The sequence below is a fragment of the Rhea pennata genome, chromosome 2 (assembly GCF_028389875.1).
Source record: "Rhea pennata isolate bPtePen1 chromosome 2, bPtePen1.pri, whole genome shotgun sequence".
NCBI classification, from domain to species: Eukaryota; Metazoa; Chordata; class Aves; order Rheiformes; family Rheidae; genus Rhea; species Rhea pennata.
Window position 1 is genome coordinate 28881669 of NC_084664.1, and position 11538 is coordinate 28893206.

An 11538-nucleotide genomic window follows, 5' to 3' on the forward strand; every position below is an offset into this window, starting at 1 on the left:
AGAGAATGGGGGTCATTAATATTATTAATAAATAAAAATTGATAATTAATATTAATATGCCTTAGGCACTTCTTTTTGCAAAGGTAAAGGCCATAAATGCTAAATTTCTGTGAGTAATTATTTCATACTTTATTTTTTCAAAGCATTGAGTTGCATGTGGCCAAGATGAGAAGAAAGATGTTTCATTTTTTGTTTAAAGTGAAAGCTTTCAGTGTCCTAAGTTTTCAAAATTTTGTGCTTTTGACACTGCCAAAGTTGAGTTTATCTCTTACTAATTTGCCAGAAAGTACAAAGAAATCTGCCTATTGTTTTTTCTCATAGATTGTAATGCCTTTAATTCCATGTATGCCTAGTAGTCATCTGTAAAATACGCCCAGACAGTTAGAGCTTGTCAAAAATATCTTTAATAGCTATATACTATATAGTTAGTAATGATGAGAGAATCGAATAGTGGAAGTTGTTTTTTATTTTGAATACTAAAACAGCTAAATTGTGAAGCAAATAAGGTAGGACATTGTAATGATGGGGTATTAGTACCTGTATTACAAACATATTTTTTTTTCAACTTCTGAGCTGTTTATGAGGCTAATGAGGTCCATATTACTGTGAAGAATTATGTTTTAAAATAAGCAATATGCTGTATATGCACATTTTCAGTATCTGTGTTTATACAGTGAGAAGGCATGTTATCATTACCACTCATAATTCTTCTGCATGTATTATGCATATTATCCTGTTGATTTATGATTTTTTTTGAAATACATAATAAAGAACTTGCTTGTTTCCAGGATTATAGCTCTGCTTTATTCCAATTGCAGTGTTCTGGATAAAAATAACCTCCTGTTATGTGTTGTTATATGATAGATTACTACTGCACTGAGGCTTGTATTCTGAAGAAATGTGCTATACAAGGGTGTTAGAAATAGCCTACAATAAAGGAAGCGTTGTGGTAGAAGCAAACCAGCATAGTGGCTAAATTGTGAAAAAGGCATCTTGTTTGGAAATCAAATTTAATTAAAAAGCACTCTCAATCTCTAGTAATATAACTGCTTTAAATTTTCAGACAGTGGGAGTAGCTCACCGTTGCCCAAGTATGCCTCATCTCCCAAACCAAACAACAGCTACATGTTCAAACGAGAGCCCCCAGAGGGATGTGAGCGAGTGAAGGTCTTTGAGGAAATGTCGTAAGTAATGCCTTTTATATCAGCTGGTATCTGCAAAGCAGTAAACCTTTTTACTGAGCCTATTCAACTGCAGATGAATAAACTATTCCAGCTGATGAGTTTTTCAGGAGCAAACTATTCTTAGTTTGTACAGAAGAGAAGTTGAAGTGTTCACGTTGGTTTGAAGAGGAAATGGAGTCTTTTATGATTGAACTCTTTTTGTGCATTTATAAAAGGCAACAAAAATCCAAGCAGAAAAGATAAGGTACATTTAATTTCCTAAGCATTTATAAACCTTTTTATTAACTTGTGTAAATGTTCATGGCTTAAAACAAAAATTCTCCTTGTCATACTTTATCAGTTTCAAGCACAGGTTATGTTTTGATACATACAAAAATATGTAAAATGAAATTAAACCTATATAAAGTGATTGTGGATGGTAGTATGGCATAGGCTTTGCTCAGTAGTTTTGCTGTTGAGCAAGAGATCAGAAATTAAACTCTTGGACGTCGTGTCTTTTTCCCTGGAACCAGCAATATTTGAGCACGTGCTGTCGAGGTTGCATGCATAGCCCCTGTGGATGAAAGGATTGAGGAGGGCACATTTCTTGCTCTAATAGCATTCATTGCCTGCTGGATGTTGAAGGAGCAAAGTTGGGTTGTGGAGGAAGCCTCCAGACAAATTACAGAATATAGGAAATGAGAAGTCTATTTCACTGAATTTCTCAAAGGGATTTAATATGCCTGTGTTGTTGCTGCAGTATTTTCATTAAAGAAAAATTTGTGTCATTCCAAATTACCGTGGCATTTTTTTGTGTGCATATGTACTGCAGATTTTTTTTTTTTTTTTTTTTTTTTGCTGAAAGTTGCATGTTTATCCAGTAATTATCAAGTCATTTTTGTGACAGTACTATTTTTAATGCTGTGGATCAGTTAGCTGACTACCAATATGGAAGATGTTTGCCCCTCCGTCCAATTAATCCCATTCCTTGTCATTCACATTTTAGCAACTTGTAGAACCACAAAGTTCATTGCACATAAAACATTTTTGAGTGGTCAGATACATAATATTTTTTTCTTCTTGTAGGTCTCGTCAGCCTGTCTCAGCCCCTCTCTTTTCATGTCCTGACAAAAACAAGGTTAATTTCATCCCAACCGGATCAGCTTTCTGTCCTGTAAAACTTCTGGGCCCCCTACTTCCTGCTTCAGACCTGACACTGAAGAACTCTCCAAACTCTGGTCAAAGCACAGCTTTGAGCACTCTGACTGTTGAGCAGCTTTCGACTCGGGTCTCTTTCTCATCTCTGTCAGATGACACCAGCACAATGGACTCTACAGAGGTCTCGGTACAACCATCCCAACAGCAGCAGTCGCTTTTGCAAGAAATTCAGACTGAAGAGCATTCCTCTCCTCAGAGCTATGTGTTAATCTAGACCAAGGTGGAGCAGGCCTCTGCCCTGAAAGGAGGATTGAGGAGATCATAGTTCAGATACATCTGCATGAGGTGGCAACCTTTCAGAACAAAACAGAATACTTATCAGCATTCTAAAAAATATCTCTACACTGTTCTTGGCAGGGACAGAATTCATATTCAGCATTTTTCTTTTGTGAAAAAGCAGTCATGCTTGCAGAATCCATATATCATTAAGCATTTTAAGTGGAGACTATGCATTTCATAGTATGTTTGACCAGATTAGTACTGTGTCCTGTGTTCTGTTTCTGATTCTACAGTATAAATAAGCTCGCTCTCTCTCTCTATATATATATATAAAAGTTGCCTGTCTGAATAGAAAATGTCTTGCTGTGTTGTGTCCTATGGAAAATACTGTACTTCAGGATTATGTTTACAATTGATCCAGGTGTTTGTTTCTAACTTCTGTAATACACACAATGCAAAAAAGAAAAAAAAGAAAAAAAAAGAAAGAAAAAAAAAAGAAAAAAAATGGCCACAACAGTTGCACAGTGCCCACCCTATGGCCTAGCTTCAGGTACTTCTCTCGAAGTGTAAACTCAGGTAACTTGGAATGTATATCATATTGGAATATAAAATATTTTACAGCTACAAAGCTAAAGAGGGAACATCACTCTTTTGCCTTTCCTTATTTTATGCATTAATATTTCCTCTTCACATTCCACTTTCTTGGAATAAGTGCATTCAGATCCAGGTCTATGGTGACCCTGGACATGGGTGAACATGAGGAGAACCAGCAAATCTGTGATGTATATCACTTTGTCATGTGCTTACAAGTAAAACAACTGTTGCATTTACTGTCATTTCAATATATGTAAAATGTGGCATTTAAAGGTTTCAGGTGTTGCTCAGTTAATGACTGTTAAACTGTTGCAAATAGTGTTCAGTACTAGGCTGTACATGAGAAACATTCCATGTTGTGCGTGAAAGGATTTTGAAAGACAAGAATGTTTTTGTTCAACTACACAAATTCTTTCAGGTTTCACAGGGGGCGATGGGGATTTCCTCTCATGTTTTTGTTGGCAGTTAAGGATGTGAAATGCTACTGTTACCGACTAAAAGTCAAATTAATGTTTAGTTTCTCTTTTGGAAATGTTCATTCATTTGCTGGTTGGAAATAGGTTTTCAGATTTTGTTAAGCAGTGTTAGATGAGCAGCATTTTATTTATGTAGTGAGCAATTGTGTTTTGGATTTAAGTCCAAAAGTAGCAAGTGGGTGTTTTAAAGAGGGGTGGGGAAAACAATAGTTTTAAGTTCATGTTACTTAATCAAAGTTTCTCCCATAACTTTCAGTTACTTAAGTTGTGTGTGTAAAAGTGTTTTTTTCCCCCCTCCTTAAATGTGAATAAAAAAAAACTGGTAAAATAATCCTGGTTTTGCAGACTGGACACTTTCTCAAAATAGTACATGGCAAGAACTGTTTAGTAGTGCTCTTCTATTGTACTGGAACAACAAGAGCATTGCTTTCAGAGATAATTTCCTGTGATACAAAGAGGACCCCAGAGGCAAAATAAACTTGATGTTCTTGCTCCATTGCTTTCAGCTCAGTGGAACTACATTTATGCTGTCTGCTCCTAAGAGAATAAGGTTCACCTTTTCCAGGAATTGAGGAGATTAGTAGCCTGCAGCTACTGAGAATTTAAACTCACTCCATTATTTTTTTTCTTTTGAAGATGAGGTTGGGGGGGGGGTGAGAGTAAGCCACCAATAACTGTTCACTAAATATGTGTTTTCTTTGGAGGTGACGAAGCATAGTTTCCTTTTTATTACGAAGATTTCATTGATACTGTCTTACAAGGTGGAATTTGCAGCCTGTAAAAGTTACTGGGTTTTTTTGACTCCCCTTGCAGAAGATGTGTAAGGAGAGAGAGGTCTGTCTCTAACCATTTTCATATGAAAAACTTCTTGAAACACAACAGCCATCTTTAACCCTACTAATCTCAGGCCTAGGTGAAAACACTATATATTTTATAGACTGAAGATAAAGGGGAGAAAGTACGTGTGATGTAAGTATCATTTCCTTTTGATATTTTACCTTCTAGATTAACATTGCAGTATGATGACCTTTTTATGCTCTGGTTATGTCCAGATAAGAAACTGTAGTCTCAGTTACTGGTCTTAGCTTACCAGGGGAATATGATGAGTGGTTTTTAGATCAGTGATGAACTCTGTACAATATTTGCAATGCCATGACATGTTCTTTTTATTTTTCCATGAGAAACTAAATATTAATTATATTGCACATTTGTTCTTAGCAGGTTTGAAGGTTTTGAACCAAATGTGTTAAAGCTAATGCTTTGCCATGTAAATTTCCCAGCAGTTGTCTATCTCAATTGTATTCTACATCCAGCTGTAGAAAATTGTCAAATATTGTTTAAAGTTTTGTACATAGTTGTACTGTTATTTCTAGCCACTGTGCTGAACGGTATTCAAGTTATCACACAATATTGCTTTACACAAGGAGAGTGTGGCTTTTGTTTTGTATTTTTTCAGTATAGAAGTTCCTGTGTTTTATTTAAATAAAAGTTATTAGTAAAAAAAAAAAAAAAAAAAAAAAAAAAAAAGTGGTGGTGGGGCACACAAAAGCAATGGTTCATATATTTGTTTTGGAAACTGTGTATGAAACACCATAGAATGAGATTAAAGTTTAATATTGTCCAAATTTACATCTAGAATAATGTTAACCATGTATCTTTATGATTAGTATGCTATGTCTCCTAAACTTACATCTATTGATTCTTGCATAACACCATGTTCTAGGATGCAAAAATTGCTAAACATGCTAAAAATAGTGTAATATTGTTTCTACACATAATGAGTTTTTTCTCTTCAGAAAATAGGAAAAAAAAATCAGTTAGACATTATTTAAAAATGCATATCCACTGCTGTGCTTTGTGGTATGCCCAGTTTCAGCATTATCTGCTCAGAATTGAAAGCCATTAGATGTTTCACTGTGTGAAACTAAAGGATGTGGTATAGATCTACTGACAGTCTTGGTTTCGTGTTGTTGTGAGTCAAATGATTGTCATTTGACTTGCAAATTTTTTTTTTCCAGATAAGGAGGTGAGGAAGAGAGAGGAAGAAAGAATAGTTTTTTAAATACATGTAAATCCTCCAAAGTCAGTGTTTACTGAAGAGCGCTATTGCAATAAGTGCTCTTAACCAGTAAAAAGAGTTTAAAACTTATCACTAAATGGAAAATAGGTTTTCTGCACCCCAAAGATTATAGTTTCCCCTGTGACTGTGTTGAAAACATTAACTGAAACTTAAATACCGTAAGTCTGGGGCTGCAAAGGTAAAGTATCCTATACTATCCTATCCTGCTATGAAAGTGCTTGGTGTACTTAAGTCAGAAACATCTTGGTTTCGGTCATTTCATCATAAGCTAACATGACTTACTGGGAAAAGTTTTGTGACTGTGTTGTCCTCAAAATGTGTTTGGCTGCAGCAGTGCTTGTGTGGAAGGGTATTCTTTTCCCAAGAATTACCTTGCTGGGAGCCTGTAGCTCATCCTGAGAAGATGTCATATGACTTGCACCACAGCTCAAGTTTGCACCATTGCTAGGAAGCTAGGCACTTGCTACAGGAGTTTCTGGTTGCTGTGACATGCAGCTTCTGCTTCAATTCTTCCTCAAAGCCATCAAGATGAGCAATCTTAAAAGTACTGGGAGTGGAGCTGTAGTGAAATAAGTGCCATATGTCTCTGCTTTGTGACCTAAGAATTTTGTTTGAGTTGACTGTTGCATTTTTCAGCAATTTATGGCTGTGGAAGTGGACTCAGAGACCTCAGTGGCCAGTGTAAGGGGAGCCTTTGGCTGGTGGGGAAGAGATAGTGACCTGCTAGTTTTAGAAAGCAGGGTGCTGTCAGGGAAATGATTTATGGTTTCCTGACAGAATAGCTCAAGGGCCAGATATTGGCCCAGGGATAGAGCCTTGATATCTCATAGTATTTAAACTTAAGCCTGAAATAATACAAAATAAACATAAAGAATTGAATGGATTAGAGACATTGGCTGACAAGACCTCAGTTGCAAGTGAAGACCACTGAGGTTTTGTAGACCAGCTCTTGGCGTTACTCTATCGTGACAGATTCATACTGTAATCTGTTACCAAAAGTAAAATTCAAGCAACCTGAAGATGGCAAAAGATTAGTGGAAGTATAAATCAATTGCTGTTGTAAAACAACCTGGCTTCCTTTGCAAGATGGAGCCATGCAAGCTGAAATTTGAAGCCACACAATTGGGAGAAAATACTATAGTTCCTGCAACGTGTTTCCAGGGCCTAAATCCAAGGAAGAAGTGAGTGAAAACTGAGAAAGTACATTCATTAATGGGCTATACATGTACAACTGTTCATAGTGTGGTGCTTGGCTGAAGAAAGTCATTTGATCAAACGTTGTTGTGCAGTTAAAACGTATATCGTGCGTCTATTTGGCATTAGTGTAACCAGTCTTGGAAAACTATCTAGTTCAACAGAGATTGTAAAATGTTGGAGAAGATTCAGGGAAGAACTGTAGGAATGAGTGAGGTACTGGAAAAAGTATATACCAAAATTTTGTAGGAGCTCAATGTGTTTAACTTAACAGTTGAAGAGTGATTTAATTCCAGTTAGTAAATAATTACAAAGGAAGTATTTTATAATGAGCTACTTAAGTGTAACAGACATGGAATACTAAACTGAAATAGCTAGAAAAGTGATGCCAGCTAAATTCATACTGCTTTGTTTTGGATCTATTTTATTTTTAGACTTATAATTTGGACTTTCTTCAGTAATAAAGCTAGTGTGGTACTGGGGCCAATTTGCAAAGGTGGATTTTAAAGCACTGGTATTTTTAAAATGAGATCATTTTACAAAGGATTTAGGAAGAATCAATTTATGGAAGTTGAAATGCCTTTATTGTGTAGATTTCCACATTGTGTAGGTAGGGAAGATAATTAGAATGATCTTATAGGCATTGCTAACTTAGGATTGTATTAGGCTTTTTAGATTTCAGCTGACTTTACAGAGGTATTTTTTTAACTACTTGAAACGTATTTGCATCAGTAAGAAGTAGCATGCTGTAATATTTTTAACTAGGGAATTAACACTTTTTTTTAGCTATCTGGAATAGTTCTTTGAAGATAACTTTGGTTTCTGAAAATGTTTGATTTACGTCACACTGGAGTGAAACATCCAGTAAAGTAGAGGTGGTAGAGTAGCTTTTTAGTTATTTGCATTTTTGTCACTTCTTCAGTAACTCTATAAATTTGGAGAGATGGCAAGAAACGAGAGTAGATGATGCCTTTTTGGAGTGCAGTCAATCACAGAAGTAATGTATCACTCAAGCAGGGCTAGTATAAAAATGTTGATCAAGAAGTAGGGCATGTCCTCAGTAAAGACCTTATTGGAGGTGAGTGAATATGCAAATAACATTGCTAATTCAATTGGCAACAAGAGGGGATAACAATCAGATCAAGCAGGAAAGAGAGATGGCCCCTTTTAAAGAAGAATTTTGAAGTTTTATCTTAGGTGTTTTAACAAATTCTGATTTCAGAATTGGCTACCTTGAGCTATAGCCCGGAAGCCCAGTTGCAGGGGAGCTGAAGACCTGGGAGATGGGAAGTTGAGTAAACCTTTCTTCCAGAATTAGAGGAAGAGCTTGTTAATGAAGAACAATTGTAGTTATGCCTGTAGAATAATGAGTTTTCTGTTTTTTGAGGTGTATCTGCATAGTGAAATGTGCGGTTAAACTTTGCTTTGCAGTGATTTGATTTGTACAGCTGTTCTTTGGGAAGTAGGGTTTGCTCAAAGCAACATATGTTTAGTAATGCCCGTGATAACCTGTTTCTTATCACCTTATTTTTACTTCTTGCTCTTCAAATAAGCTGTAAGTAAATACGTATCTAAATCCAGACTGCTCGGAATAGTGGTTGTGCTAGCTAATTCCAAGTGTCTGACTTTGGTTACTGAATTAGGAGATGAGATCTATGGCAATTCTGTGAGTTCCTTGTGGAAGGAGACTCTTCTCCAGTAAGGAGAGAGTTGGAAGAAATTGGATTCCCTATTAAAGTTTCATGCTAAATGTCTAAGTGGTACAATTACTCCATTCTAACTTCTATTTAGATAAGAATTTCTACTCCTGCCTATCTTTATGATGCACAGGATTCTCAGGGCAAACAGCTTTCCTTTCCATAAGATTGGTGATATCTTTGGGCATGTTGCATCACAAAGGAGGAATGTGTGAAAAAGAAAAAAAAGTTAAGGTGTTGCCTTAAGATACTAAACTTAAAACAGAGGAACAAATGCCTGACTCTGTTTTAGTGATTCCTTTGTATTCTAATTCATTGTTCCTCCTGCCAAAACCCTGAAAAACATTTAGTATTCCAATATCTCTTGCACTCTTTACTCTGAGAGTGACAGAGCACTAGAACAGGTTGTCCAAAAAGATTGTGGAGTCTCCTTCTCTGGAGATATTCAAGACCTGCCTGGACGTGATCCTGTGAGATGTGCTCCAGGTTAATCCTGCTTGAACAAAAGAGTTGGACTAGGTGATCTCTAGAGGTCCCTTCCAACCTCAACCACTCTGGATTAGTCACTGAAAAAATAGGAAGGGTCAGGTAGGTGCAGCCTTATTTTGATCTCTGAGAATGTGGAAAGAGAGTATCATAATAGAGACTTTCACCGCATGTTTTCATTTGGGATGGATGCATATTGTGTGTGTGTGCACGTGTGTTATGAACTGCTGCCTCATTCAAGGGGCTCTTGTTCTTGAAATGAAATTGGGTACAGTGGTAAATGTGAGTGTTGTCTATTCTAGTGGAAAATGCCAAGGAGCAAGGTTTGCCACCCTGACAGGTTAGGACCTGGGAGACCTGCTTCCCCTCTAGGGAGGGCTTTCTGTTTTTACTCTGTTCTGGAGGGGAATAAGTAAACTCTTGAAAAGATGGCTGGAGTAGGTATTTCAGCTCCTCTGCCACAGGAATGCAAAGGTAGCTTCGACCAGTCTGTACCCGATCTGGAAGGCAGACTTGTACATATGCCCCTGAGGGATTTTTCTTTCTCTAAGTTACAGAACAGTCTCTGCAATAGACTGTTGTATTTGTGCAGGGTGCAGTTTGGGCTTGGAAGGACGTGGATGCCTCAGCACTCCAAAAGGGAAGTGTTGTTCTTTCTCCAAATCAGACCATTTATAGTCTCCAGGTCTCTTTGGTGGCATTTTAACTGCTAGGCTGTTGAATATAGCACTGTAGCACAGTTTGATTTTGAAAATGGGAAATGACCATATCTACTAAATGAGATAATGTAATTACTAGACTGAACAACAGACTAGGCAGTCAGGAAAAAAACTTATTTGGAAATTCTGTGAATGCTTTGGTGTGGCACATCCCAGCAGTCTGAGGTCTTTGGTAGCTGCACAGGGTGCCCTGTGGCACAGCTGCTTGTGGAAATGCACTGTGGGAAACTGAAGTGCATAAACATTTATGTGCCTTCAGGTTTAGGGACTGTTGAATAGAGTTGTAAGAATCATAAATCATAGGTCATAAATGTCATACAAATATCTGGAGATAATGGATATCTTCAGGTGGGGCCTTCTGATCTACTGTGTGGTTTACATAAATGTTAAGAAACAACAGAAATGGAAAGAAGAATTTCACTTTTATGACTAAATCAATAGTACACGTTTTTGTGTCAGTTACTGTCACTCAAAATTTTGAAGTTTAACTTGCTACTGGAAAAGTGCCTGAAATTATCTGAGATACACTAAAGCCGAGTGACCTAGCAATTCTGAAGTTAACCACTATTACACAGTGATGAGGCAGTTGCATGTTATGTGCAATTACATGTAATATATGGTGGTGGAAACCTGTTCACCTTTATTGGTCATTAACGTAAGAAAGTTCTGTTGGACAATAGTGATTCTTTTAATGTAGATAAAAGGAGGATTGTTTTGCCAGTTACGCACATTTCCGTTAAAAGTTTTACTGTTGACTGCGCACGACTAGAATAAACTCTATGGCCTAAAATATACTAAAGAAAATGGACTGACACCAGATCAATGCGTTTAGGATTACGGTGCATCATAATAAATTCCCCACCTTACTTAAAGCTGCAAGTAAACCGTAGAAACTTCAAGGTGGCAGTTTTCATAAATTCCTGAGTGAGTTAAGTGCTTTACTCCATACTCTCACCATCAGATGAGATCCTGTTTTAAAGTCCCATCTCCCAAAAGGCTGAGGGAAATAAGACCATTTCGGTGATAATGTGGCGGGGAGGATAGTCACCTGAGAGACGGAAGCTCTGGGCACCAGCTCCTACTGTGAATTTTTGTCCAGCGCTCTGATTTCTCAGGAAGGTGACCAATTTCACTGCAAAGTACCAGGTTTTTTAGGCTGTACATTTGTGAGTGTTGCAGAAAACTACATGCTGGGACAGAGAGTTACTGAGCCTGCCTCTCTGGACATTTGGGTTTCAGGCCTTAGTTTTAGGAGTAATGCAGTATTTATACAAGCAAAACAGTATAGAGGAGAGAAGCCCAGCACAGACTACCCAGAAGGTGCTAATTTTGAGTTTTGTCAGGAGCTTCTTGTTCGTCCATGCTGGACTCCTGCTGCCTTTGCTTGATTTTCTGCTCATTGGGGTGAACTTGAGTTTGGATGAGATGATTCTTGAAAATTCACTAATGCTCCTAGAACCCTCTTCTCTCCAGGACTGTATCCTATAGGATTCTTCCAAGCAGGTCCCTGAAGAGGCCCTGAACTCCAGGGTTGTGATCCTGCTTTTTGCTTCCCCCCCCCGTCGCCTCTCAGGATCATGAACTCCTTCATCTCATGGTCACTGCAGCCAAGGCTGCCTCCACAGATACCCACCACAGCATCAACTATTAGCAACATCAACATGGGGCTGCCCACTAAGGCTGACCCATAAG

At 37.6% G+C, this 11538-nt stretch overlaps 1 protein-coding gene across 4 annotated transcripts in view; it reads left to right on the plus strand.

Annotated features, from left to right (window-relative positions):
* Positions 1-5136, plus strand: part of GLCCI1 (glucocorticoid induced 1) — a 57035-nt gene extending 51899 nt beyond the window's left edge. For 2 of the 4 annotated variants that reach the window (XM_062569169.1, XM_062569170.1), the window contains exons 7-8: positions 1064-1184; positions 2250-5136. In XM_062569169.1, coding sequence (XP_062425153.1) covers positions 1064-1184; positions 2250-2595 — 467 coding nt within the window. In that variant the 3' untranslated portion in view covers positions 2596-5136. The remainder of the gene's footprint in view (positions 1-1063; positions 1185-2249) is intronic. The other 2 variants (XM_062569171.1, XM_062569172.1) reach the window with 1 other exon arrangement.
* Positions 5137-11538: the final 6402 nt, after the last annotated feature.